Source organism: Nyctibius grandis, chromosome 8 (assembly GCF_013368605.1).
Source record: "Nyctibius grandis isolate bNycGra1 chromosome 8, bNycGra1.pri, whole genome shotgun sequence".
NCBI classification, from domain to species: domain Eukaryota; kingdom Metazoa; phylum Chordata; class Aves; order Nyctibiiformes; family Nyctibiidae; genus Nyctibius; species Nyctibius grandis.
The window spans coordinates 43226683-43252601 of NC_090665.1; the positions used below are offsets into that span (position 1 = coordinate 43226683).

The 25919-nt window shown below is 41.4% G+C and overlaps 1 protein-coding gene across 3 annotated transcripts in view; it reads right to left on the bottom strand.

Annotated features, from left to right (window-relative positions):
* Window positions 1-563: 563 nt before the first annotated feature.
* The window catches only part of CC2D1B (coiled-coil and C2 domain containing 1B), a 35212-nt gene continuing 9856 nt past the window's right edge, over window positions 564-25919 (bottom strand). For all 3 annotated transcript variants that reach the window (XM_068407170.1, XM_068407171.1, XM_068407172.1), the window contains exons 6-25: window positions 24964-25101; window positions 22663-22936; window positions 22035-22159; window positions 21819-21894; window positions 20561-20671; window positions 20100-20230; window positions 19742-19814; window positions 17641-17753; window positions 16639-16831; window positions 14187-14359; window positions 13447-13572; window positions 12869-12927; window positions 12492-12608; window positions 11923-11996; window positions 11216-11274; window positions 9337-9388; window positions 7808-7907; window positions 4299-4389; window positions 3440-3570; window positions 564-1734 (exon numbers count right to left, since the gene is read on the bottom strand). In XM_068407170.1, the coding sequence (XP_068263271.1) occupies window positions 3451-3570; window positions 4299-4389; window positions 7808-7907; window positions 9337-9388; window positions 11216-11274; window positions 11923-11996; window positions 12492-12608; window positions 12869-12927; window positions 13447-13572; window positions 14187-14359; window positions 16639-16831; window positions 17641-17753; window positions 19742-19814; window positions 20100-20230; window positions 20561-20671; window positions 21819-21894; window positions 22035-22159; window positions 22663-22936; window positions 24964-25101 (2205 nt within the window). In that variant the 3' untranslated portion in view covers window positions 564-1734; window positions 3440-3450. The remainder of the gene's footprint in view (window positions 1735-3439; window positions 3571-4298; window positions 4390-7807; window positions 7908-9336; window positions 9389-11215; window positions 11275-11922; window positions 11997-12491; window positions 12609-12868; window positions 12928-13446; window positions 13573-14186; window positions 14360-16638; window positions 16832-17640; window positions 17754-19741; window positions 19815-20099; window positions 20231-20560; window positions 20672-21818; window positions 21895-22034; window positions 22160-22662; window positions 22937-24963; window positions 25102-25919) is intronic.

A 25919-nucleotide genomic window follows, 5' to 3' on the forward strand; every position in this document is an offset into this window, starting at 1 on the left:
TACTGCACTGGGAAGGGTCAGGGTTTCATCAAAGCAAAACCTGAGCTCTGGCACAGGTGGCTGCTTTAACGCGGCTCACTTAGTGTTCCATGAGGGACACACCTGAAGCTATCACACACTCGCTAGCCTTCCTCTGTCATTGTGCAGAGGAGCAGGACTAAGGTTACTTTCGTTCTCCCCTCTGCACGCTGTTTTTGCACACTTAGGGACACAGCGCAGCACTACATGGTGTAGGCAAGATTTGCTACCTGGAAAAGCATTCCATAAACTAAGTAAAAATCTTCCTTCTAGAGCCTGTGCTCCAGCTCTTGGCCACAGCAGCGGCTTTCCGGTTCCCTTCGTTGCATTGTTATGCTTAATAATGCAGTAAAAGAGGTGAAAAATTTTTATCTTCTCTTCCTTTGCCCCAAAAGTCTTTTAGGTTTGGATTATGTTTGTGCAAAACACTATCAACTGGTGACTGACATGTTTGCTTCAACCATAGCCTTTTAAATGACCTTAATTACCATGTTGTTAAGAAATGAGTACTTGTTTTACAAAAAAGTTGTACTTTTAAAATTCAGTTAGTTAACACTGCAAAAAACTGCATATTATATTTTTATTTTCAACATGTAGTTTTGTATATTAAATTTATTGAAATTAAAAACTAAACACTGTATTGTCTTCATCTGCTCAGGAAGACAGAGGCAACGCTGCCTGACTTGTCTGGGCTCTTTTCTGTCTACAAACTTGCCCTACCTAAACAGCTGGTGCAGGAGCGCTCCGACTCCCCCGTGCAGGCACGTCCTGTCCTTTGGGATTGCTCAGTTCTGGTAGCTCACAGAGGTTGAAAAACACAAACATATTTGGTACCATTTTTCGTATGCTGCGGATCAAAAGCATTCCTGAAAATAGTCATAATCCGGTTTTCTACACGACAAAGAGTGGCTATTTTCCACGTCACCTGGAAGAACTGTAAAAGCCTATTTTTGTAAAAATACAAGGAACATTTGGGAAGCAGCACAGCCTAGCTTACTTTTTCCCTCATTTTTGAATTTAAAAAAAAAAAAAAAGGATGAAGGCACAGTCCCTGGGCTGCACTGAACAAGCAGCACAGCATGGCAGACAACTGGTAGCCAGACCAAAAATGTCGCTCTGTGAACCCCTGCTGCTAAGCAGTCTCTCCTCTCCTTCTGAAAGGCAACACCCCACTGAACTTCACGTTGCAATGGCACACGTTGAGGAGGGACACGGTGCCGCTAGATTGCTGCCTGAGTTCTCTCTATTTTAGGAAACAAAAAAACCCGAACAGGCCTTGGTGAGGGAGAACAGAAAAAGCAGGAGCAGGCTGCTCGCTGTACCGCGTTGGCTGCACGGGCACTTGAAAAAAATGAATTCTAGGAAAGGTCTTACCTGTGACTTGACTGAACAGCTTTTGTACTGCCTCAGGGAATGCTGAAGGGGCTAAGCTTTTCACACACCGCTATGCATAGTTAATGTAACATTCATCCTGGTGCTACATGAGTAGTCCCACATTAAGGCAATTCTGTCTATTTTGGGTAGACTAGTCACAATCCCCTGCAGCAGCGAATTTCCAGAGCCTTACGCTTGCCTTAAAGTTATTAATAAGCACTATGGCTGTTATCAAAATAGACGTTAGGTTCAGTAGTGCATTCGTTGAACATCTTTGGTGCTTGCAGCTAGCAGCATCGTTCTACGTACGTTCATCCCACATCTTTTAACGTTCCAAGGGATCTGGGGAAAAAACAAAACCCAACAAAATTACTGGATGCAGTACTTGACAGATGTTCACAATCCAAGGTCACATTATATGCAAAATGCTGACATGAATTTTCTGGATGGTCAACTAGAAAAATCAATGGAGCAAAATTATTAAGCTCTAGCAATTGAAAACGCTTAGGTGTCCAGTCACGGCACAAGGCCAAGTTGTTACTTCAGATACAGCCATCAAACATGTCACTCACAGCCAAACTGTGAAGTCAGGGACAGCTTACCAGCCTCCTTGGCTGTGGGGATGAAATCACTGGACAAACAGTCCCCTTGGTGCTACAAATTCAGACTCATGTGTTAAACAAGACCTGTCAATCTGTCAAATCTAACAATTTGGAAGCAAAGGTGTGGCAAACGTGATGTCACTGTGAAGCTGATGAAGATTAGTTTAACTGCCATTTATAGAAGCAAAGCAAACCAATATGCAAAGGAAGAGGGAGCACAGAGACCAGGAGCTCAAGCAAATGAGGAGGGATTACTTATGGACTTGCTATTTATACATCATCTGTTTTCCACAAGAAAAGGTGAGGTTTGTTCCATGCTCGTATAGCAAGGTCATGGTCCGAGAGGAGGGCTCTACGTGCTGTCACAGCACAATACATGCCTGCTCAGAAGGGACCAACGCGGTCACAGCCCTGCCAACAACACCTTATGACTGCAGGCAACGTGCACCAAAGGGAGAACTGACTGTCCCTAGCAAGTCAGTGTCCTCTCCGTGGTTTTATGAACCTAAGTCGGGGGAGAAGCGAGGACCCGAGTTTCAGGATATCAGTGATTGTGTCCAACTAATCTGAATTCGTTTCAAACATCAGACACATATGTAAATGTAGGATGAATTAGGGATTCCACAGGCAGATGGACTTGTGGTACTTATCTTTCAGTAACTTTACGTAGAAAATCACTTTAAAAAAAGACACCAGAATTTTTGGTATTTATTTGCTTGTGTTTTTAAGAAGGGAGAATTGGTGATATCTAAAAAGCAGAGTATGAGAAAGGAAGACAAGCTCCAAAAACAAGCGGTTTCCGTAGAGGCTGGCAAGAAGAGGAAGCCCACCTCTTCTTCATCCTTCTAATATACAGCCACTTTGGCAGCACACAGCTCCTCCTCTGTACTTGGTAAGGGCAAAGTGGGCACCAGGCAGTTCCTCAGGCACCCTGTACTCAACTGCACAGTTTCTCCCTGCCCAGAAGTCTCAAGTATCCAGAAGAAAGCCTGTCTCCAATAGTTTCTCTTTCAGATGAAGTCAAGCAGACTTTCATGGGACAAACAAATGCCCTTCTCCAGCTTCTGGTAGGGGAAGAAGGGTCCTTGCTAACTCTGAAAGGTTTTTAGCTAACAATAAGGATGGAAAGAAGGCACCCTCCCTCCTAGAAAGGACTTGCTGATCTTATTTTCTAAATATTATTCTAAATAAAAGTGATGCTAGAAGCTCTCCCTGTATTTCAAGCAATTATGAAATAGCATCCTTAGTATACAAACTAATCAGAGATTCTGTAACCTCATATTTCTGAAATCATGTCAACTCACCACTACAAATACAAAGATGAATGCTATCAAAGCCAGAGCTATGTAATTAGGTCAATGTCAACAAAAGACATTGTTCAAGCAGAGTTTATCTGCAGCCCTGTGAAGTTCTGGCCAGACCATCTTTAGACACAGTATTCATACCTCAGATAGAATTAGTGTTCAAGGACCAGCCAATTTTCTGTAATTGTTTGAAGATCTTGACCACTGAGGGGCTCCCTGAGTCTCACTTTTACCTCCAGTTTCCCTCCAGTGGGCTTTCTGCCATCAAAAATCTGAAAGAACCACAAAAAGAAGAGCAGTTAGCGCACAAATGAATGACAACGTCAAACTACAGTGCCTCAGGCAACCACTGACTCTGTTTCCCGTGACTAAAAGATGACAGAGATCACCTGCCAGGGACTGCAGTGCTGGGAGCTGTCGTAGCCACATGCTTCCCCGGACTCATAATTCAGCAGAGCAGGTCCCCCGCACAGCCCGTGCATGGCTGCACCACCTCTGCCTGCCGCACACCAAGCCCCTGAAGTACAAATGGACTCCATGGGCAGCTCAGAGGACACTGAGGGCAGCGGTGTCCTGAGCATGTCTGTGATGCAGCCCGAGAGATTGTTTTTTTTTCCAAGGCTCCACTTAGTGATCTCCTACTGGATCTTAGGGCAGCTCTCTATCCACTCTGGCAGTCTTGCCGTAACCCTTGGATCTGTTAGCTACCAACACAAATGTTTTTGGGTATCACCTGAATTTCTGGTCCTGACAAAGAAAACTATCTTAATACAGAAAATTTGCAGAAGAAAGTCCCCAAGAAGATCCCAGTACCAGAACTGTAACAGCTAAGACAAGCTTCAAAAGATGATGAAACAAAGAACAGCCCACTGTTTATCCATCTCATCCAATACACAACTGTCACCTGTACACACACACATTTATGCAATGCGAATATTCGTTTTTCCTTTGTGTCCAAATACTACTTAGTAGAAGCACCCACCTCACCCCAAAAACATACCTCGATGATCTCTCTAACTTCACATTCTGATTCCAGCTTCTCCAGTTTCAAGTGTGCTGTCCCCACCTGCTTGTCACTTCTGAAAAAGGACCTGTTTTGAAGAAATCTTCCTTAATTGAATGGGTAAGGGTTTTCAGAACATGAAAGAGAAAGCAAGCTATTTGCACCATCACCGCATCCAGGAGGGCTAGTCAAGACATGCTACTAGAACCCCATCAATCAGGCTGCAAGGGGCAAACCCTCAGTGAACTAGACTACAAGGACAAGATACAGAAGTACTCATTTTTTAATTATTCTCTTGCAACCAAATTAAAGATCAGGACAGCAGTGAAGAATGGCCTAACAGCCAGGACAGACAGTAACCTTCTGCAACAGGCTGTTAAACAGAACAGGCTGAAAAACTTCCCAAGGAAGTTGCAGCTCTCATCAAAACAAACATTTCACAGGCACGTGCTGGTTTTGGCAAACTACTTAATAGAAAAAAGTCCCATGAATCATTCTGTTTCGTTTTGATAAACCACTCAATTTCAGCAAGTAAGAACATTTCATTTCAGCTATTGTTTTGATTCATCTTCATTCTGGTATTTTTAACAGTCAAGAACTATCATTTTAGACTATCTAGTCTGCTGAAATTAAACACAGAGCATTTTTATCCTGCAAGGAAAACCATCAACTTTTCTCTGCTACAGTCACTTCTGTTTAACAGTTTTATCAGCCACAGATCCATCTGGAAGCAAACCAACAAACAAACAAAAAAATAACCCCAAAACATCCACCCTTCTTCCTCTCATCAGCAAGAAATACTAAGATATTATCAAGCAAGACTTGACATCTGCAAGGAAAACTCTGAAGAATTTTATATGGAGCCCCACGATCATGTCATCTGTGGCAACAGTAACCAGTATGTTAATGCACAGACCTGATGCTGTCATCAGTGCCTGCGATTTCCAAGTGACCACCTGTGAACCCCACTGTCTAAAATCTCTGACTGGAAAACGAGTTGTTGTTTCCTCACATCCACCGCCTCAATGATTGCTTCCTTCATATATCCTCCAAATAGCTCGTATCAACTGCAGTATAAGAAACCTGTCATCCAGACTTCAACCTCACTTTCTGGCTTGGGTGTTCAGAAACAGCGTCAGGAATGCTATGGCTCATGTAGCACCTAAGTCTCTATAGATTAGGAGGACAATGGTCTGGCACCATTAGCCCAGGCCGCAGCGAGCTCGCAGGAGGGAGCTCAGACACTTCTAGATGGGATAAGGAGTGCAAGACCACTGCTCTGAATGCACTGGAACGTGCAGCGAGTCACTGTTAGGGCATACATCTCTTCCAAAAACCTGTTGCTGAAGGACTTGAAAGACTCCAGCTCAGCTGTTCAGATTGGTTCTTATTTGTCAGTTTGTCCATCTCAACACAAATTGCTGTAGTAAAGAAAAACAATGTCACAAGTACCTCAAGGGCTGGCAGCGCTGCCGACAAACACAATGCCTATGAATTTTGTTGACAGAAAGCCTTCCAAAGATGAGACTGTATTCTCGATCGATGAGACTACAGTAGACTCACAAAATCATTTAGAACAGTTCAGAATTTATTAGCTTACATGGTAGAATACTTCCTTTACTTCACAAGCACCTTAAAATGAAGAAGGATTACATAATTGTACTGCAGTATGTTGGACACTTTGTTCATAAACTTAAAAAGAGAATCAGCAATTCTTCTAGCTGAACTTTTTTAAAACCTTTTTCCATTTTATAGTTCAAGAAACAATAAAGACTGGTTCATCCCTGATAAGTTCTAGGGGGTTTGCAGCAAAGAATGGAACTTGCTCTAGGCCATGGCTTCAGAAACAGCTCTGGGGAAATCTCCTTTTATCTTCAGAAGCTTTCAGGAAAGGTTTAAGGAGAGACTTTTCCTTTGGAAAAATACATTGCTGGATTTTTACTTGAAAGTGTTTTTTAAACTGAAGTTTAATATATATGACCTGAAACAAGTCTCCTTTGCTCACTGAGAGAAAATAATTCTTGGGAGATGGTCAAAGAGCTATCAGAGACCCCGAAACTACAAGATGTACAAGCATTTGTGAAAGTATTATTCATTTAGTCTTGAAGAAAGACAGGGAGCAGAAAGTCTTTAGAAAAGAGACTGAATCACTTAATCCTCTCCTCTCTCTTGAGAAGATGGCCAGCGGAAGGTGAAGGTGATCAGTGGGCATTTCTTCTTTTTCTCCTTCCCTGTTGCCATTTGCCCAGAGGAACTGCCACCCTCCACCCCAATCCAGAAGCAAGCACATACTGAACTTGTTAGATTCCTGTTCTAAGAACAAAAAAAAAAAATCTCTGAGCCAGAAAAGAGACAACCCGCACAGATTTTTTCACTCATCTTCAAAAAGGCTTCAAAGGCCAATCTGGAGCTGGCATGCAACTCATGAGTGTTTTGCAATGGGTGAACTTAAACCTGAGCTCAGACCTTAAAAACAAGCACTGTTCCAGCTGGTAAGAGTATAGGATATGCCCCATACGTGCAATGGTACACAAAAGATGGAGTTTTAAACACTTCACAGTTCTATGCAAAAGAGGCAGGATCTCTAACAGTGAAATCCTGAACAACAGAGCAGTCAGGATTGATAAAGAAAGAGGAAGAAAATAAGCTTTTGTTTCAATGGAGATGTAAATGGAAGGTCTGGAATAAAAACACCAGGACTTCAGCTCAGACTAAAACATCTACAGTTTGAAAACCATCTTGGAGAACCTATGGATCACTTCTGCATGTCCCAGTAACAGAAACAAAGAATAGCACAAAGAGCCACTGAGACAAAACCAGGTTATCCTCATAACAGCTCATCTAAGTCATGGATCACAAGCAACTTGGGGATAAGTGAATATAGGCCACTCTGATTTTGAATAAATCAGTAATGAGCCTAGACGTAGGCTGATATCCCTGAACGTTACCACTTGTTAACATCCATCTCATCATCCTGATCTCCGAGATGAGGGGAATCTGTCTCTCTCAAGACAGTCTAACAGTTTGCGAGCAGTGTTCAGTAAATATTGTAGGATCCTCAGAATGAAGAGAAGTACAAAAACATAACACTAGTTCTGCCATCATCTGTCATCTGCTGTTAATGTTCTGCTACCACTTGTAATGCATTATTCCACAAAGTTAACCCCTATAACATTTAAATCTTCTAGTCCTGATGACTGAAACCAGACTGGGTAAGAATCAAAACAATTTGAAGCTGAATCATTACCTTCTCAGTCTCATCAGTTCCTCTTAACGCACTAATATTCAACTGATCTGCCAGTTATGAACCAACTTCACTCAACTTCTGCCTTTTTTTCACCCCCATAGGGGAAGATACAGAGCTCAGGCACATATTGAAAGGAGTTCTCAGACATGAGAACAACACAACTCTCTATCGCTAGCTTAAAGATTGTGCTTCATAAATCTCAGGTACAACACTCAACTGTTACTAGAGAAGCAATGAGCGGGGAGCAAACTGGACTTACCCTTTATGAAATACTTCGAATTTAATTCCTTTGGACCGAATTGCTCGTCGGAAACCTCTGTGATTTCGGTTGATGTTCAACTTAAACAACTGATTATATTCTACAGTCAAGATAAAGAAAAATGAAAGCAAGCTGTGAAAGTCAAACTATGTACAGTGCTCTATAACATGCACATACTCAGACCTCTGTTTATCTCAGTTTGGCCCATTTGTGAAAGACATTTCACATCTGTATGAGCCTCCTTCTCAGGAGGTAATTTCAGTCACTAACAAGTTAGTGTCCCTGTGCAACAGTTCAGCTGTCATCCCTGCTTTACAGGGACAGAAATCAAACTGCAGAAAAACCAAGTCATCATGAGGAGGTGACAGCAAGTTACTGGAGAGCGAAAACTGGAGAATCTAGGTGTTTGGGCAATTAAACAGTGTCCGTGCCTAAGAAAAAGGTACCAAAGAATAAGGAAAAAGCATAGGAAGGTTGGAATGACTAGGCAGGAATGTTTCGGTAATGTAACTAATACTGTTTTAACACCAGTTTCATTAACGAGCATGACAAGAACTATGTCACAGGATACCTTGTTATCAGAAAAGTCTCACAACATTGTAAAATTAATGTTCAAAGACTTATCTGCAGTGCTACCCAGGAACACTCATCTCTGCTTGTCAGCCTGGGAACCCAAAACATTGAAGCTAAGTGGCTGCTCAGCAAGTGCAGATCAAGTTATTGGAAGACCTGGGACACAGCTCTCAGTATCAGAGCTTCAGGACTTCTACTCTTAACAGAAAATCTATATAAACTCAAAAGATATATATACCTATATGTACCTCTTGAGATAAATTCACAACTAGCAATTTGGATACCGAATTCAAAGTTGTTTTGATACTAGATGGTTGCTTACTGCAAGAATTGAAAAAAAAAAAATAGAGCAATAAACCAAACCTGGAGTGCAAGATGATTAATTCTAAAAGGCATGTTGAGTCTAATACCAGTTCAATGGCTAGGTACAAAGGGGTATTTTTCAAAGGGTACAAAGAAAGTATTTTAGTTGGTTTCAAGACACATTGTCTTAAAAAAAAACCCAGATCTATTTCTGCAATGATGCTTTGTCAGGTTTAGAAATGTTAGCTGATTAGCAAAAATCATGACAGAATTGGCAATCTCACAGGACACAAAATCCGACTGAAAAAGATCTGATCCATAGAGATATTAAAATTAATAATTTAACTTATTAAATAAAGAAAATTTATTTATCTGGCCCATCTCCCAGCAGGGTTGACAGCAACAGCTGGAGCATGATTGGTAACTCGATGATTTCACTAATTCATAACACAATAACCACCACCAATATTGGGATGAGGGTGAAGAAATTGCCAACACAGCTGGATTTCACCCTCCAACAAGCCCTTTCATAAGAAAGAAGACAAAAGGTGGAATTGGCCCTCTGGCCCGATTCACAGTATGAGACTAGCCTGTACTCTCCAGTGATTCCTAAGGTGCAATGTTTTTCCCTCTGTCCCAGAAAAAGTACTAACCTGGAGAATTGTTATTGTTAATTACAGGTGTTTTACTCTTTTGAGGTTGCTCCTATTAAGAGAGACACACATTACATAAAAACATCAGATATTGTTTCAAAATACAGAGTAGTAACCATTTTTATTACCAGCTCTTTTTTATACCTATACAAGAAACATGAGGTTTAGGGGGTTATCTGAATGGTAAGAAGAGTCATGGTACATTCAAGACTAAAATATTTGGATTTCATTGCAGTAACAAGTATAATACTAGATAAAGAATAAGCCAAAACATTACATTCTGTATAAGAGCCACAGATAGGCTACATGGTCACACTCAATTCAATCCAATCATCATAAAGTTACTGACTGTGGCTGTTAAACTACGTGATAAACTGCGCACGTTCCACGACACAGTAATTCTGTTCCTTCTGCACTAGTTGGAATAATAAGCTACCCAAGGAATTCATCACAAATCATTCAGGGAATTGCCCTACTATTATTTGCCTGACAATCAATCTGCCACCAAAATGAATTAACTTTTAACCTAAAGCAGAGTACAAACTAAATCTCTGGGGACTGAACAAGGACAACGTGACCTAATTATTGCAGCTACTTTGCAAAACTGACTTACTTCAGCTATGAAGGAGAAAGGTGGTGTATTTGACTGTTCACTAAGCAGTAGAGATCTGGCTTTTTTTAAAAACAAACAGATTAAAAGCAACTATGCTGATTCTTACTTATTCCCCAGAAAATTATTCATATAGACCAATTCTGTTTTCAGCCACCCTGATGGGGAGGACTCCTCCATTAAGTCCTCATGCAACTCAAACCTAAACACAAACCTGACCTGATCATCCCCAATTTCCCAGAGGTAATTGAATTTATTTTATTTGAATTGCTGCAAAAATTATTAGTAGGTAAAAATCTAGGCTCTGTGCTCTCACAGGGCTAAGTATTAGTCCTGTAAGAGCAAAGATTGTTTTTGCCCTACAGGGAAAGCAGCAGAAGCCCCAGCGCTTCTACTGATAGTAAGACTAGACAGCCCTCCTTAGAAGCCCTTCTAAGCTCAATGGTTTCAGTATTTTTCAGACCAGAGACTGCTTTTAAAGGTGAGGGGAACAGGGTGACACTGGGGAGTTTCAAGGAAAGAAGCAATATATATATGTATACATTTTTTTATATACATACACATATATATGCACATACTCATAAGTATTAATTAGTAAGGTCAAGAAACTTTCTCCAGATATGCACATATTTATTTACTATTTAAATCACCAGGAGTCACGTGCATTTATTTGAGGACAAAGATTAACCTTTTCAATTCATTTCTAGAATTATAAGAGATGTCCAAAAGCAATGCCTTTAAAAGCTTGTCTTCTTCAAGGAATGCGACTTAGAGGAGGGTCACATATAAGGTGGCCCCTCTCCCCTAGTGATGACTTTGTGTGCCCTTGTGTTCAGTTGAAGTTACCAGTGCATTCACACCCCTGAATGAAATGAACTTCTACAAATTTTGTGAACACTGGAAACAGTCTGATTAGTGTCTTCAGAGGGGAAAGGTGGGCATGGCTTAGCACTGTGAATGCTGTTTAGCATTACTGGTGGTCAGCCTGCCAGAGAACAGACAAGCCTGAAGGAGACACCACACTACTAAGTGTAAGGCATGGAGAACATCAGGGGAAGGGTGCAGTAAAGCTCAAATCTGCAGGAAACAGATTCAGCAGTTCTGCTTCTCAGAAAAAGTTTCTGGTTTAAAAATCAATTCAGGCAGTATGCCTAGAAGTGTTTTCTCTTTCTAGAAGAAAACCTATGCTTCCTCCTTGAAGCCCTCACAAGCTAATACAGGGGCAAGGGTCACAGACCGAGGAAAAGAAGAGCCAGGACACACACTCACCGCACTCGGGTACTGAAATTCAAACTTGACAAATGCATCCAAATCTTTTGGCGATACACCTGAATGAGACAACAACCAGCCAATCCAAAGAGCCAATACAGATATTTTCATTGCATCCGTAATGTTCAGCAGGATTTTCAAGAGCACCTAACTGATTTTCAGTAGGACTCATGACCTGTCTCTTGACAACTGAAAAACCTATCCATAGAAAGCTGGCATCCAAAGGAAAACATCTACTGTTCTTAATGCTGTTAGTCCTGAGACAGTCTAGCATGGATGGTTTACAAGCTCCCAGAAACAAGGGACTAAAAGCAGTAACATTGGCAGGAGCAACTCCTGTCTACTGAAGGGTCAATACACATTGAGGTGGTGCAGAGTTAAGGCAGGAACTCATAACAAAATAAGAGATAAACATGAAACTTAAACTATGACTCAGTTATGAGTGAACACAGGACAATTTAAAGTTCTTCCCTCTCTCCAGATAGAACACAGATTCTCTTTATTCTTCTGGGTTTGTTTGTTTTATTAAATACCATTTAAAGGTTTTTTTGGGGCTTGAGCCTGAAACCTGGTTATTTTGTTTTAATGAGTGCTGGCTGCAAAAGTCTTGACTCCTGAAGTGGTCTTCAAGGTAGAAAAATCTCATTCCCCACTACTTTCCTTACCTACTCAGAGGAAAAAGCCCACACACCCTTTCGAGTACATACCTGGTGGAGCTGGTAGGTTTATCCCCCTGACAATAAGAAGGTGCATTTCTGTGCTGTTGAGCTCAGAAAATATCCTGTGAAAAAAATAAAGACAAAAAAGCATATTCATCCCAGTAGCCCACAACCACCTGATCCACTCCCAGACCAGGATGCCACTGGTATTTGTCAGACCTCTTTCAATAGTGCACTCCTACACAGATCATCTTTATAAATTACAGAAGAGTAAGGGAAGAGCACAAACCAAGATAAAAACATCTCTGAGGTATAGTGAAAAATGCCACAAACAAAGCCCAAAGGCAACAGGATTGAGGGAGAAATACAGAGCAAGGAAGAGTGGCTGAAGTAGAATACAAGAGAAGAAGCTGGAGATATTTTGAAAACAAAAGAACCCAGAAAAGAAGTTAAATACAAAGAAATTGTTCTCTAAGTTGAGAGTGTCCTTTCAGGAATGCTGAGCCTACCCCTAGAGTGCCACCCAAGCTTGCTGAAGCCCACAATTCCCTGAACAAGAGCTAGAAACCAGAAAACTCATTCCAGCCTGCCTAAGAAATCCATTTGTTTTTCCACACCTTATCATTTTAAAAGTTCTTTCCTCAAAATGATGGCTTGGAGGATCCATTCCTTGCGCTCGTGCAAGCTGTAGGATATCCATGTCCTTTTTACAACCTTGTGCCAGTTTCTCAAACCTATAGAAAAGGCGAACAAACAATGGAAAAGCTACACACACACTGAAGCATCAGAGCATTCTGCCAGATACAGGCCACAGAGTAAGCCTGAGACCAGAGGTCTGAGAGCAAACTGGAGATGCAGGCCCCACAGTTACTGACTCTTTCACATAATGAGATGCTTACCAACCTGAACCCCCATCATCTTTAGGGGGGTCAGGCAGACTCAAGCCTGAAATGACGACATTGTGGGGTGATTAACAGTGGGCAGCGGGTCTTACCGAGTCGTTTCTGCTACATTGCCCAGATGCATGAATTGCTTGGAATACTGCAAACACCTCTGTCAACAGAAACAAAACCAAACAAAACAGATGCACTCAGTGATCCTTGCACACAGATTCATGACTGGCAGAGTTCTGAGGCTGATGACAACCTAATTTAAGAAAAGCCAAGAGTTTTCCCAAGTCACCCCAAAACATCCACCCCCCCAGTCCTTTAAGCCCAAAGCTGAGCACAGCATTTGCGTGACCTGTTCTGCCCTGTTACTTTTTAATCAGTTAATTTCTAGATACAAGGTTCACCCAAGGGCTAGTCCTAATCATTCAGGTACTATTTTCAAACTTGAGTGCTCATATATAATAGTGATAATTTGATAGTCTCAAGCCTCTAAGCACACCCTCTGACTTCAACTAGTAGAGAATCCAACTCTAAAAATTTTCCACCACTTTAGGACACACGAAACCAAAACTATTAAAAAAAAAAAGACCCCACGGAAACAATAATGGGATTATAATATTAATAAAACCCAGAGAAATGTAAAAAAACCCCAAAACATTTCTTAAAAAGATAGAACGGTCACCTCATGTTGGTCCTTCAGCAATTTTATAAGCTGTGCATATACTTCATCTGCTTTCTGAGACACTCTGACATCTTCATGGTGTATGAAAATAAAATCACCCTCATCATCTGTAGGGGGTGATGGCAGCTGCAACACAAGAGTACCACATTTCAGAGCCCTTATGGGAAAAAATGAAGCAGACAAAAAGCAGACAGAATGTATGGAAAGGTCAGTGAAGGGAGCTGCGTTCCAACCCAACCACTACTTACACCACTGCCTGACAACTGCTTAAGTCATAAAACCCTGCAAAATGTCTTACAGACCTAGTTCCCTGATTATTCGGGTCACAAGAGCTATTACAGTGCAGTTTGGTTTCCCCACCTACCCAAACACCATGAGAAATCAGGGCATCACTGTATCACAAGCACCTGATCCTCATCCCAAAATGGAGTTAGGACACAGATGTACTCACACCCTAAGCCCAGGGAACACTTCCAAGCTGCATGGTTTAGGTGTGCCATTGTAAATCAAGGAGCAAATGGTTCACGGGGACTAAATTTTCTCAAAATCTGGCACATTTGAGGAGCAGCAGAGGAAACAAAAATATAGGGGAATGTCAGGGCTCAGTATCCAGATTTGTCACTTGAGCAAACTAACTTAATTTGTGTCAAGAAATATTTATTAAATCATTCCCTGTTTGAAGTAAGCACTTAGATGTCCAAGAATATGAAACAAGGCAGAATACTAACAGTCTTACTAACCTTGGAAATATCAACAGGTTTGCCACATTTTGCTTGCACAATCTTTAGGTCAAAGCTCTTAGCTGTTCTGAGATACATCTTAGCCTGTTCAAGGTTATTTTCCTTCTTTGCTTTGACGGCTGCCTTCATGTATTGCTTCTTTCTGTTCTCCAGAAATTCCAGCTGTTCCCTAGCTGAAAAACAGTTGTATAAAAACCCTCACTCATCTGACACTGCCATGCCCCTGAAACAGGTTTATCATGCTCAGTTTATAGCCAGAAAAAGGAGAGGAAAAGTACAGATATCAAATAAGGCCATGTCCTTACTGCACTTAATTGTTTCTTGGCCGCTTTCCATTTCAAGTATCAGAAAAAGAAAAAAAACCTGCCTTCTATCATGGCATCCTTCACCAAAAAACCTCATAGCACTTCACAAGTGTCACAACAGTAATTACAGCCCGTTATTTGCAGGCAGGAGACAGACTCCAGTACAGCTGATTGGTCCAAAGCAGAAGCTGAATTCAAACTTTCAGCTTGACACGTTAACTTCTAAAAGACAGCAAATATTACGCGCATCTTCTGTACTCATTTCTTCCCTCACCCCTGATATTGCAGAAAAAAACCTGGATGAACCAATGTGTGCAGGCACATTCAGACATATCCACCCCTGCTTATTTGTAATTCCTTGCCATCTTAGTTTCTTATTAATTCTTGTGTCTCCTCTTTCCTTCCCAAAACAGTAAGGACAACCACTCAAGTTAGAAAAGATTGCTTTACATTGTACCAGGTCAGTGCATCCTGCCTCTTCTTATACCTCACTTAGGACATGGTACAGCATGAGCTGATTACAGCCATTTCCAAATATACTCGTATTATACTCACCACTGCACTCTACTCGCGATCACACGAGCTAAACACCACTTGCAAGAGGTGCCAGTCTCAGCAAATAAGTATACCAATGACTCTCACGCTACGTTCAGTGCTGTCAAATGACGATCACCTTATTCCCATCCCAGCAAAAGAGCCCGCTGTCCTGCTGCTGTTAGCAATTTGCCCAATCAGCCAAAACCAAACTAATTAGACAAGGTACCTAGCCCAGATTACACTGAGACAAAACCCACAGTGTGCTCTGTGAGGCTGAGACACAGAGCACAGGTATTTTCAAAGAAAACCTGTGGAGAATGGACTGAGCAAAGCCATTAATCCAACTGATCTTGGCTCCTTGACCTTCCTGGTATAGGCCTTAAGTGCAACTGTTCCACTGTACTCCCACACCTCCCTATGCCTTGTGCTCTCCAACAAGAAGGAGACAGTTTTTCACAGTTGATTTACCAGCTATGGGCAGCTGTAAGCTGCACTTTGTAATTCTGGGGGGAAGGAGGTTACATTTGGATCACAGAATGCACTTTGGCTATTGAAATATAGCTTCACAATAGTGAAGTACTGATATTTTGCTGTGAAAATCAAGACAGTATGAATCCGTCCAGGTTCTTGTTGCACCTATTGGTCTTATTTTAAAATACTTGAAATACCCAGGAGAGATGACTGTAACACCAGAGACCAGGTATTATCAATTCCTTCACAGCGTAAGTCCAGGGCAATTCACTCAAGAGATTCATATGTCAGCTAAAATTGCAAAAGACAAATCTCCTGAGGATTCACAGATTTTTCCAAAGCCAAAATGGACAACTACTATGTTTTAGTGGTCTTTATAAAACAAGCCATGAATTTTCTGGAGAGAAGAGTTATGAGCTAATCACAGCAGCACTGTGAAATGCCTTTGCACTCTGCAAAAGAACCTGCATCAGCCAACTAGGCAGTTCTGCTTTGTCTTGAGAGAACTACCCTGGGCAGAAGGGAAGAAGGATGGGATTACAGTCAAGGCATGACAACAGAATCAGTGAGAGCCTGAACACTGCCAGTGTGTGCCCAAACCACACCGTGAGGTGGTGGCTGTCCCTTACTATCTGTACAATTAATCTTGTACAGACAACTGTTTAGTGACCTCAGCAGCAGGAGGACTGGAGACTGATGAGCTACTGTCTACACACCAGTCTGAGATCCTTGGATGAAGCATTAGGCAGAAACCACTGTTTGATGTTGAAAACTGCATTAGATCAATGAATAATTCACACTGGCAAGTCGTCCACTTCAATGAAAGTATATGTAGAGTTCAACTCTGAGCAGAGTTAAACAGTATGAATCGATAACGCTTATTACATCAAAATTAATTAAAAACCCAATCACCCTTATAATTACACGTGCTGCCTCTGTGAAATAAAGCTGCATGGCTGGTCTGGATCTGCCTCCCGCAGACACATACATTGAGGCTCCTGTCAGAGGAAATCTATGCCACACATTCACAGGCTCGTATCTAAAATATAATTAAAAGAAGTCTGTACCAAGGTATTAAACTGAACTAGTGCAAACGACTTGCACATGGATCCCTGGGAATGATGATCCCTTCACCTTACCAGCTGGAGGGAGATGATCCATTGACTCTGCCTTGTGCAGGGCAGAGGGGGATGTAGCTCCTTTCACATGTTCAGGAGAGCTCTTCTCCTCAGCCACAGCAGATGGCACTGTAATTGGCTTTACAACTTGAGTCGGCTTTCCAGGCAGCTGAGCAGGCTTCTTGGCAACTGGGGCCTGTGTCAGAGGTTCATTCTAGCATAACAAAAAGAATTTAATATTAAATCTATTCCAGAGTTGAGGACAGCATCTCAAGCATCAACAGTCACAGTTATCACTATATCAGCCTTCTGGTATCACTTCCGAGTGGAGCATAATATTCCAGACAGCAAATTTTAACTTCTAGGGGTTTATGAGCCATGCCATGCCAGTAGGTAGTTGACCTATGCAAGCATCAAACCTCCGCTACAGAAGGGACAAAAGGAATGTTCAACAAGGCAGTGATTTCAAAAAAAAAAGCAGACACATGCAGAAAAACCATCATCCAGGAACGCTCTCCATTAAAAGCTACTCTGGTTGAAAGCACAAACAACCAGCAACTAAATCCAGAGAGATAAAGAAATCAAACCAAAGTCGAAAGGCTGGTGCTGCCTGACAAAAAGCAGTAAGTGTTGAACATCCTGGGAAAGCACAAACATAGGAGCTACTGGGATGCAGGATCAAGGTACAGATTTAAGTACTTTAGAGAAATGTAAATGGGTGGCCAGGATCTGAAGTTTTTGCTTTGAAAATAAAACCCACACACAAGAGAGTTATGAAAGAGCCAAACTCTGGACTCATAGACTCTGTAAGTACTGACTGTAATAACATCTCACCTCTCTCTCTCTCCCCCGCCACACTATAATGCAAACTGAAATTACTACTGAGATCCTGTACTCTTCAGGCTTCTGGGAAATGTGTTTTGTCTCAGTACCTTTCCTGGACTGGAAATCCAATGGCCTCATCTCTGCATACCATAACAGACAGCATTTTAACTTTTACACATCCTACTAAGAAATACTAACCTCCTCCTCTTCATCATTCTCCTCCATGTTTGCCAGCTTGCTGGCACTTTCCAGAACAGCAGCTACTGTGCTGTCACCATCCGTTGCTGCAACACCAGGGAGAGGGGGAAATCCTGACGAGGAAAGGAATATAGAAGTAGAGTTGCATAAGACCTATGTTCTGTGTTCCATATTTCTTCTTTTCTGTAAAGTTATTTCTATCCAAATATCTACTATCTAATATATTTCAGAATTCAGTGTAACTAGACCGAGTCCAAGGCCACAAAGCCTTGCTAGACAAAGTATGAGTGGTGGGCTTAAGACTGGATCTCTCACAGATATCCAGGCTTACAGGGATGATGCTAGAATGATGCAATAACAGAGCATGGTTTTCTAAGTTCAGCAATTGGCAGCCAGACAAGGGACCTCACAACCTCAAGACTTCGGTAACAGAGATGCCCCCAGAACCAGCCACGAATTTAGTCTCTCTCCTTTGCACAAAAGGACAGTGGAATGTACAAAAACTTGCTGGCTCTTTTTTTCCCCTCTCCCTGCTGCCTCACCTTAGTTGGTACACAGTCCAGCAGAAAATCCATGCTACACCAGAGAGTAATAAACAGTACATCGCTGACATCTGGGTAACACACTGTAACATCAGCCTGTGCTGAAAATCTACTGCAATGCAGAGGTTGCAAAGGCAGAATCCCAGTAGCTAAATATGAAGTATATGAAGAATAATCCTTTTGATTATTTTATTATCCTTGTAAGGATGGGAGGGAGGCTTTATGGTGGAAGATAAACTCTCACTTCCACGCTACCACAGTCCAGTGTCAGCTTCAACCAACAGAGACCACAGGCTGACAGAACACAGAAGCCTATGCTGCTGTCCCACGTGACATCTGACCCATTACTCAGCAGCATTTCTGTCGTACTTATCATCACCCAGATGCAATGAAATGCGCTCCAATCCATTATAATCTCATTGCCGGTTTCAGTGACTGCCTGATGGTTGTCTTCAATGTAAATCATATGGCCTCTAAATGATGGCCGAAAAACATGCAGCTAACATGTAAGAAAGCTGAGGAGTTATCCATCTTTTCAGAGGTGCAAATATGGAGCACCTCACTCTTACAGAAACTGAGATTTATCAAGAAATGGATCATGTTCTAGAACAAGGGATGCTAAACTGCTTTTCAGGGACAGCTTCAAATCAGAGAACCTTCAAAGCAGTACCTGACCTGACAGATCTGGCACTGCCTACTTTACTACTACTGCAGTGCTTGCCATTGCCACATTTAACAGTGATAAAAAAGCCACAAGGTCCGTGTCCCTTTTCTCACTTAACAAATCTAGGCACCACTTTGCAGGGCAAAGTGTATCTTTTCAGATGAACACATCAGGCACAAGATAAAAGGAATGATGCTTCCTAGGGGAGAAACAGTATCATGCAAACCAGAGGTAGAGCATTCATAGATGACCTTGCCCAAACTTTTACAAACACAGCACTACACGTGCTGAAGAAGATAGATAAAAAGGGCACAGGGTGTCTCAAGAAGCAGGTTCAGTTTCTGTCACTGTCTCAGTGTGACCACAGGCACGATTTGCTTCGTCTCTGTAGACTACTTTTACTAGCCATGAGAGCTGCAATACTGATCTGACTTGTGAGGTGTTGCAAGAAGATGATTAATCAAATACAGAGTTCTGAGGCTCCTGCTGGGAATCAACAGAACGGGAAACATCAGGCAATTTTTTTCAGTTTCAAAAGCCTCCTTCCAGTAAACTCCAGTTTACTCTTTCCTCCAGGAGGGCTGGCACAGAGAACAGACAGGTGACCTTTTCATCACCTGCCCATGGTTAAGTTGTTTAACTTTTCAAATAGGGTCAGTTTCAAGTTCTGATGCTGTCAAACAGGCAGTCAGTAGTCAGGAATATTCACCAGTGTGAAAGTTTGGGAGCATATTAATAAGCAGTTTCACAATGCCATCAAACAGCAAGGCCAGCCTACTCACTGAGAAAAAGGAAGAGCTGTTCCACAGGATGAGGCGGCAATATCCGCACACCTCTTTCACAGCACAGAAGATATACAAAAGGTGGTATTAGGACATTTTATATTCACACTTACCAGGAGGAACAGGTAGCTCAGAAAAATTCACTTTTCTCCCTGCTTTATGGGCTCTTATGGCATCCTGGTATTGCTGTAATCAAAGGCACTCAATAAGACATAAAATGAAGTTGACTATAAATTAGCAATCATCTGTATTTATCCAGCATAAACATTGCAGAATACACAGTATTTTGCTATAATATGTGCGTTTTCTCTATTTCTCCTTCCTCCGAATGCTTTACAGCTTCCCTACTGGAGCTCTTTTCAAATAGAAGGACAATACGCAAATTATTTCAGCCTTGAGAAAGTCTCCAGCAAGAGAACTAATTCAAATGGCTTTGCTGGATGCCAGGAGCTTGCTACACTTTCATTTTACCTTGGCTATCCTCTCGTGCATCCTGCCTTTCCGATCATCCCCACTCGCTTTAGCCTGTGCTGCTGCCGACTTGTACTTCTCCAGCCTTTGCTGCAATGCCTCCAGCACTGTTTTTGGCTGCTGCAGGGAAGCTTGAAAAAAGACAGACAATGAAATGCCACATAATTCAGATTTCAAAACATATGAGCTGCCTTTTTCCTCCCCTTCCTTACCTTCTGCAGAGACAAAAACCTCATTGCAAAGTCTTATTATGAATACAATTCTTCTGAAGAAAATTTATGAACTTCTATTTCCATTACTGATCCAGAACAAAAGTACAGACAGGATCAGCAGCAAACAATATTCAGGAACATTAGCTAGGTTTACTCAATCCTGCTGCAGTTCAGTGGGATAGGGCAGACCTTAAAGTGCCTTCCAGCCCTGCTATTTTTATGTTTTGTACAGAAATCCAGAAGTCCTACCTGAAGCTTCTTGGGTCTGAGGTTCAGGTGTTGTAAGATCCTGAGAACTTCCCACTGGAGCTGGTACCTTTTGCTTGGATGCATCTTGTGTGTTTCCTAGGCTTTCAAGATCTGCGAAGTAAGGAAAGCAGGAAGTTTCACAGTGTGTTCCATAAACACCAAGTCAACCCATGTTACTCAGAAAACCATCAATTTGACCACATAATCTTCCTGAAAGATTTTCGGCTTCAAAACAATATCTGTGTGGCTAGGTAAGTCTAAGGTTCCCAGTATTCAGAGAAAATGCTTTATAATAGAAAATCTCAAATGCTGACTTATTTTAGCTTAGTGCTGCTTGAGGGAAAAGAAAGTAAAACCAGTTCAAGCATTCTAAGAATTTTCTTGCCAAAATATAACTTGGTATCTTGGCAGATGGAAAGAGTGACCAAGATTACTAGGATATTTTAGTCAATTAGCAACAAAAGACGTGCTGAAAAAGGGAGGCAAGTAATAGCATCTATTCAGACACCCGAGTTTCTGGCATTGTGTAACAGTGGTTATTTCAGAAAACTACAAAAATATCTGCTGCAAAGATCTTGCACTTTTTTAAGGCAAGATTATATAATGGGTAAAGTTTCTCTCTAATGCCATTTGATGATCAGTTCATAATTTCAAGAGTCATAAATCTCATGATTTATTGAAATAAAATAATTTATCATTTAGTTTCTTAGAATAAAGTAATCTACTCAAGTAAATTGTTTAAAACATTGAGTTGCACAGACCAAATATTAATTGTTAGTGGTGATACTAGATCTATTTAAAAAAAAAACCCTCTCTTATCAAAGTATTTTTAATATTGGTAACTTCCTTTAAGATTTAGACTTTACTGCACTGCAATCTGTTTGTTAATCTCTTAATCTGAATGTTAGGAACTTCAGTTGAAACATAAAACACCATCAAATATTACAGTAAACTTTAAGAATGTGCCATTATCCTTCTTTCCCTTCCATTTCACATACTGGCTGCTATTATCTAAAGTTATAAAAATAGGAATATTGGACATCAATACCTACTGAACTTGTAATTCACAGAGACTAACTTCAATATAAATAATGATAACCTCACTTTTCTTCATTGTTCTTGATTACAATTTGAATATGCACTAAGCCTCAGACCTAAGTGATCTTCAGGTCTTCTTACAGTTTTGCAATCAAATTCAGAATCATTCCATTATGACACAGAGAGACTTTTAAAAGGGTTTTTGTAAGACAAGCCTTACCCTGAGGAGATGGAGGCATATTCTCGAGGTCTATCGGCTGCCCACTATCCAAAGCTTCCAAGACCACATTAAATTTCTGATGCAGAAAAAAACGAAACAGAAGATTTATTCTAGTATGTCCAAGACTTGCTAACTGCCACAATGAATATTTGACACTCAGTGCATGTGGGTACAGCATAGGGTATGTTTAACATTCAGGACTTCTTGTGTGCATACCTTGCCTGTCTTCATGTATTCCTTCGCCTTCTCCAGGTCCCCTTGCTGCTTGGCTTTTAGAGCTGCTAATTTGTACTCCTTCTGCCTTGTAAGTATTATTGCTCGTGTGCTGCTGTTCTGGAGATCTGTGAGAATGAAACAATGCTGAGACTTACATACAGCATGCAAGATATGCATCCCTTGCTGTGTCCATCTAGTCAAACCTGCATTAGCCCTCTTTTGCCTTGAATCATGCAGCCATCTTACAAAAGCCCTTTTCCTTCCAGTCTCCAGAAGTCCTACCAGACAGAACAATCCTACTTCTCCCAATTAAAAAAAAAAAAAAAGAAAGAAAGTCTTTTAGTCAATATCTCAAAACTCTTTAAAGCTTGGAATTCCATGTCACAATATTGAAGGAGAAACTGAGGCACGGGAAAAGTTAAGTGAAAGATAGGGATACAGTGCGTAGAAGAGCTCAATAACAGTAACTGATTCCACTGCCAGAAATTCAGCATCCCACTGACAACTATCTGAAATATTCAGCAGGGAAATTCCAACATAAGCAGTGCTTTGCTACACAATACAAATATCAAGAAAGATGTAGCATGAAAACAGTGTTGCAACTGCGTATCCTCTCAAATCACGGTACCTGTTTCTGCAGTAGGACTAGAAGCTGCATGACCCTGAAGAGACTCTGATTCCAGATGCTGCTCTGCCTCATGAGAGGTCTTTTGCTCATCATCTGCAGCAGACTCAGCTTTGTTCTCTGGTAGGACACTGACTGAATCTCCTGAATTCTCTAGCTCCTCTCCTGTGGCTTGAAATGAGTGAGAAGAACTCTTTCCCATTGCAACAGGAGGTGGCATTTCTTCCTCATTGATTTTTTTGCCTTTCTTCACTGCAGCCAGCATGGTTTCCAGTGTCTGGCAGAGATGGAACAGCAAAGTCAATAGGCATTTTCATCAAACACATTACTAGCACAAAATCATTAAAATACAAATCCATTCCCTTCTATGTGATGGGATCTATTACGCACACCACTACAGATTGCTGCCATTTAGCTCCCTATTTTTCTGCAAGGCCAACTTCAGCGCTCATGAAAGGTGTTCAATTATCACAGCAACACAATGCAAATGACTTGTTACCCAAACTACGTGATTGCAAGTACCTCAACACCTAGAATTAGTGGATAGCTGATGTGGTCCACTCAGCTTTGTCACAAAAGTCACCAAGGAAGCCATTTATACCAACTGTAGATGCATTTTATGTCTTGAAAACAAAATAAAATACATTACTCTAAAATGTCACTGCCTATGTGGATTCAGGGAAGGAAGGAGCCTGCATACCTATGTAACACAATGAGAAAAGTCATTAAATACTAACAAAGGAAATGGAGCTTCAGATGGTGACCTACGGTAAGAAGCTCTCACCATCTGTAACATGGGTTAACTCCTGCTCATTTTTTTAAAACCCTTCCTCCACCACAAATATTACATTCCTCAGAATTATTTATTTTTTTTAATTTAAGGTTCCGACAAAAGACCACCATGCACTTTAAGCCAAAACAAAAGTTTTGCTTCTTTCATCTTCCACAGAAACTGAAACAGAAGCACAGAAAGGCAGCAACAACAACAAAATCTCATCAGTGCCAGAATCACTGCTATTTCTGGTTAGCCATGACATTGTTTGACCTATTAAGCAACAGCAGTGGAGATACTTTGGTCTGACTGCAGTGAGATTGGGGTTCAGACCAGTACAGCAACCCACACACAGTGCTCTCTCCTCCACATGTGGCATGACAGACTGACTGGAAACGGAATTAAATGCTGAGATTAAAGTTCACAGTTCCAAGAACTAAGTACAAGAGATAGCTGTACACCATTTGTTGGCATGTCACTTTGCTAATTAAGGAACTGTGAGCTGTGAAGCGAGATCTAGTCTGTTATCCTTAGTTACACTGCTTAGGCACAGGGAAACTCCCTACCTTGAAAAATAAAGGAAGTGGCAAACAGTGCACTAAGCTTCCTTACTGGATGAAATAAGCTGGTTTGCCTATCCCTCTCGCTCTCTGAAAGGTCAGGTGGTTTCATGTACATTCCTTGCAGAGCTAGCAGGCCGTGGACACATACAGAAATCTCCTTTCTTGTGCATTTCCTCCCCTGGGTTTGGCCTCAGTTGTCCCCTTTGTACCCTAAGACACCTGGTAGCTAGTGAGACGTTACATTCTTCCCTCAGTGGACAGCACTGAGCTATAAAGCTTTGCTCAAGAAGACAGAGCTGTCTGCTGTCTGAGGTGATGCAGAAGACCAGATGAAAGCAAACAGGGAAATAAAGGCACTCTGCACAGCAGTAATCACCAAGCACTACCAACTCACTACAAGCACGCCACCTGCCTGAAAAGATGCAAAGCTGAAGAAACCCCTCCTCGCTGCAAGTTGGAATTGCCTTAATGAAAAATCCTGTTCGATTCACTTCCAAGGACAGCCAACACACTCAGGGAAAGGTATCACCTTCCTTTGTCTCAGAACTGAGGGGAAGGCTGGTATCTAAAGGAAGGCATCAGTGATGAACTGGAAGGTATATGTGCTAGGAAAGCTCCTAAAATTTGCTTTAAGGCAACACTGAACAGTCATCACAAGTCAAAATCAGATCTAGATGGGTTGGTTTAACATCAGCATTTACCACAAACCCTGCCTCCAGCTACCACCAGTCACATTCAACAGAAACAAAGCTGATGCATAAAAGGCATCTGAAGTTACATTTTATCTGTTTATTTGCTACATCAGAGTAGTAGTAAGTAACAAGAAATGTTTTTTAAGTAACTCAAGGCAGCATATTAGAATTTCTCTCCCCTTTGAACAAATTCACACATCTGGAAAGACTCTGAACTACACCCTGGAGAACTGTTTTTGCCTCCCCCTCATTCACATACCTGATGAATCCAACTTACCTTAAGGCCTCTTTCGTATCGACGTATTTTGGCACTCTCACCTGACTCCTTTGCGTTAGAAATTGCTGTCCTGTAGTTAGCAATTCTCTTTTCTATTGTCTGTTGCAGCTCACTGGTTACAGCAGGAAGTGAGGTGGTCTCAGAAAAAACAATAAAAACAAATCAAGAAAGCTTATTTCATCCACCTATACAAGTTTTCCCACAGCACTGAAAAACAAATACTCCTCTTCTACACACACTCCTGTTAACAGCGCAAAGAAGAAACAGTCTCTAAAACAGAGGAGCGCTTGTACTACACTAACAGTTCCTGGATCCACCTCTGGGCTTTCTCTCAAAGGCCTAATAGAGAAGAATGGGTGGAGACATTTAGGAAACTCCCAGTCACAGGGTAATTGGAGCCATGTGGTTAGGGAGTAGGTGAAGAGAACAGTAAAGCCTCTCAAACGCCACATAACAGAGGGTGTGAAGAGGTATTTTGGCACAAATCTTGACTTCTTCTTTTCTTGTTTTTAAAACATGCTAGTTTACTCCCTTCCAGGCTTCTTCAACCTGGTTTTACTACAAGAGATCTTTTTCCTCCTCCTACAGCCTGGAATTAGTTCAGCAGCAAAAGCAGCCTAAGCAAAGTTAAGAGTAGCTGCTTACAAACACTCCGCAGCTAGAGACCTTTTAGATTGCTACTGATGTAATTATTGCCATTATCTCTATAGAAACGCTCTCAGACCTATTTATTAACGGGCCCAATGCACAAGGGTGCTGGAATCTGCAGCACACAACAGAAACATGGCAGTAACTGAATAAAGGATTTGACTGCATGAGGATTGACAAATTAAGCTGAGAAAGCTAATGCTACTGAGGAAAATTCCACAAAGATGTCGAACATGCTGCGTTATAACAAGTCTCACAATTTCAGCACACCACTGAATACTCTGAGGGGGAAGATACAAACTCTAGAA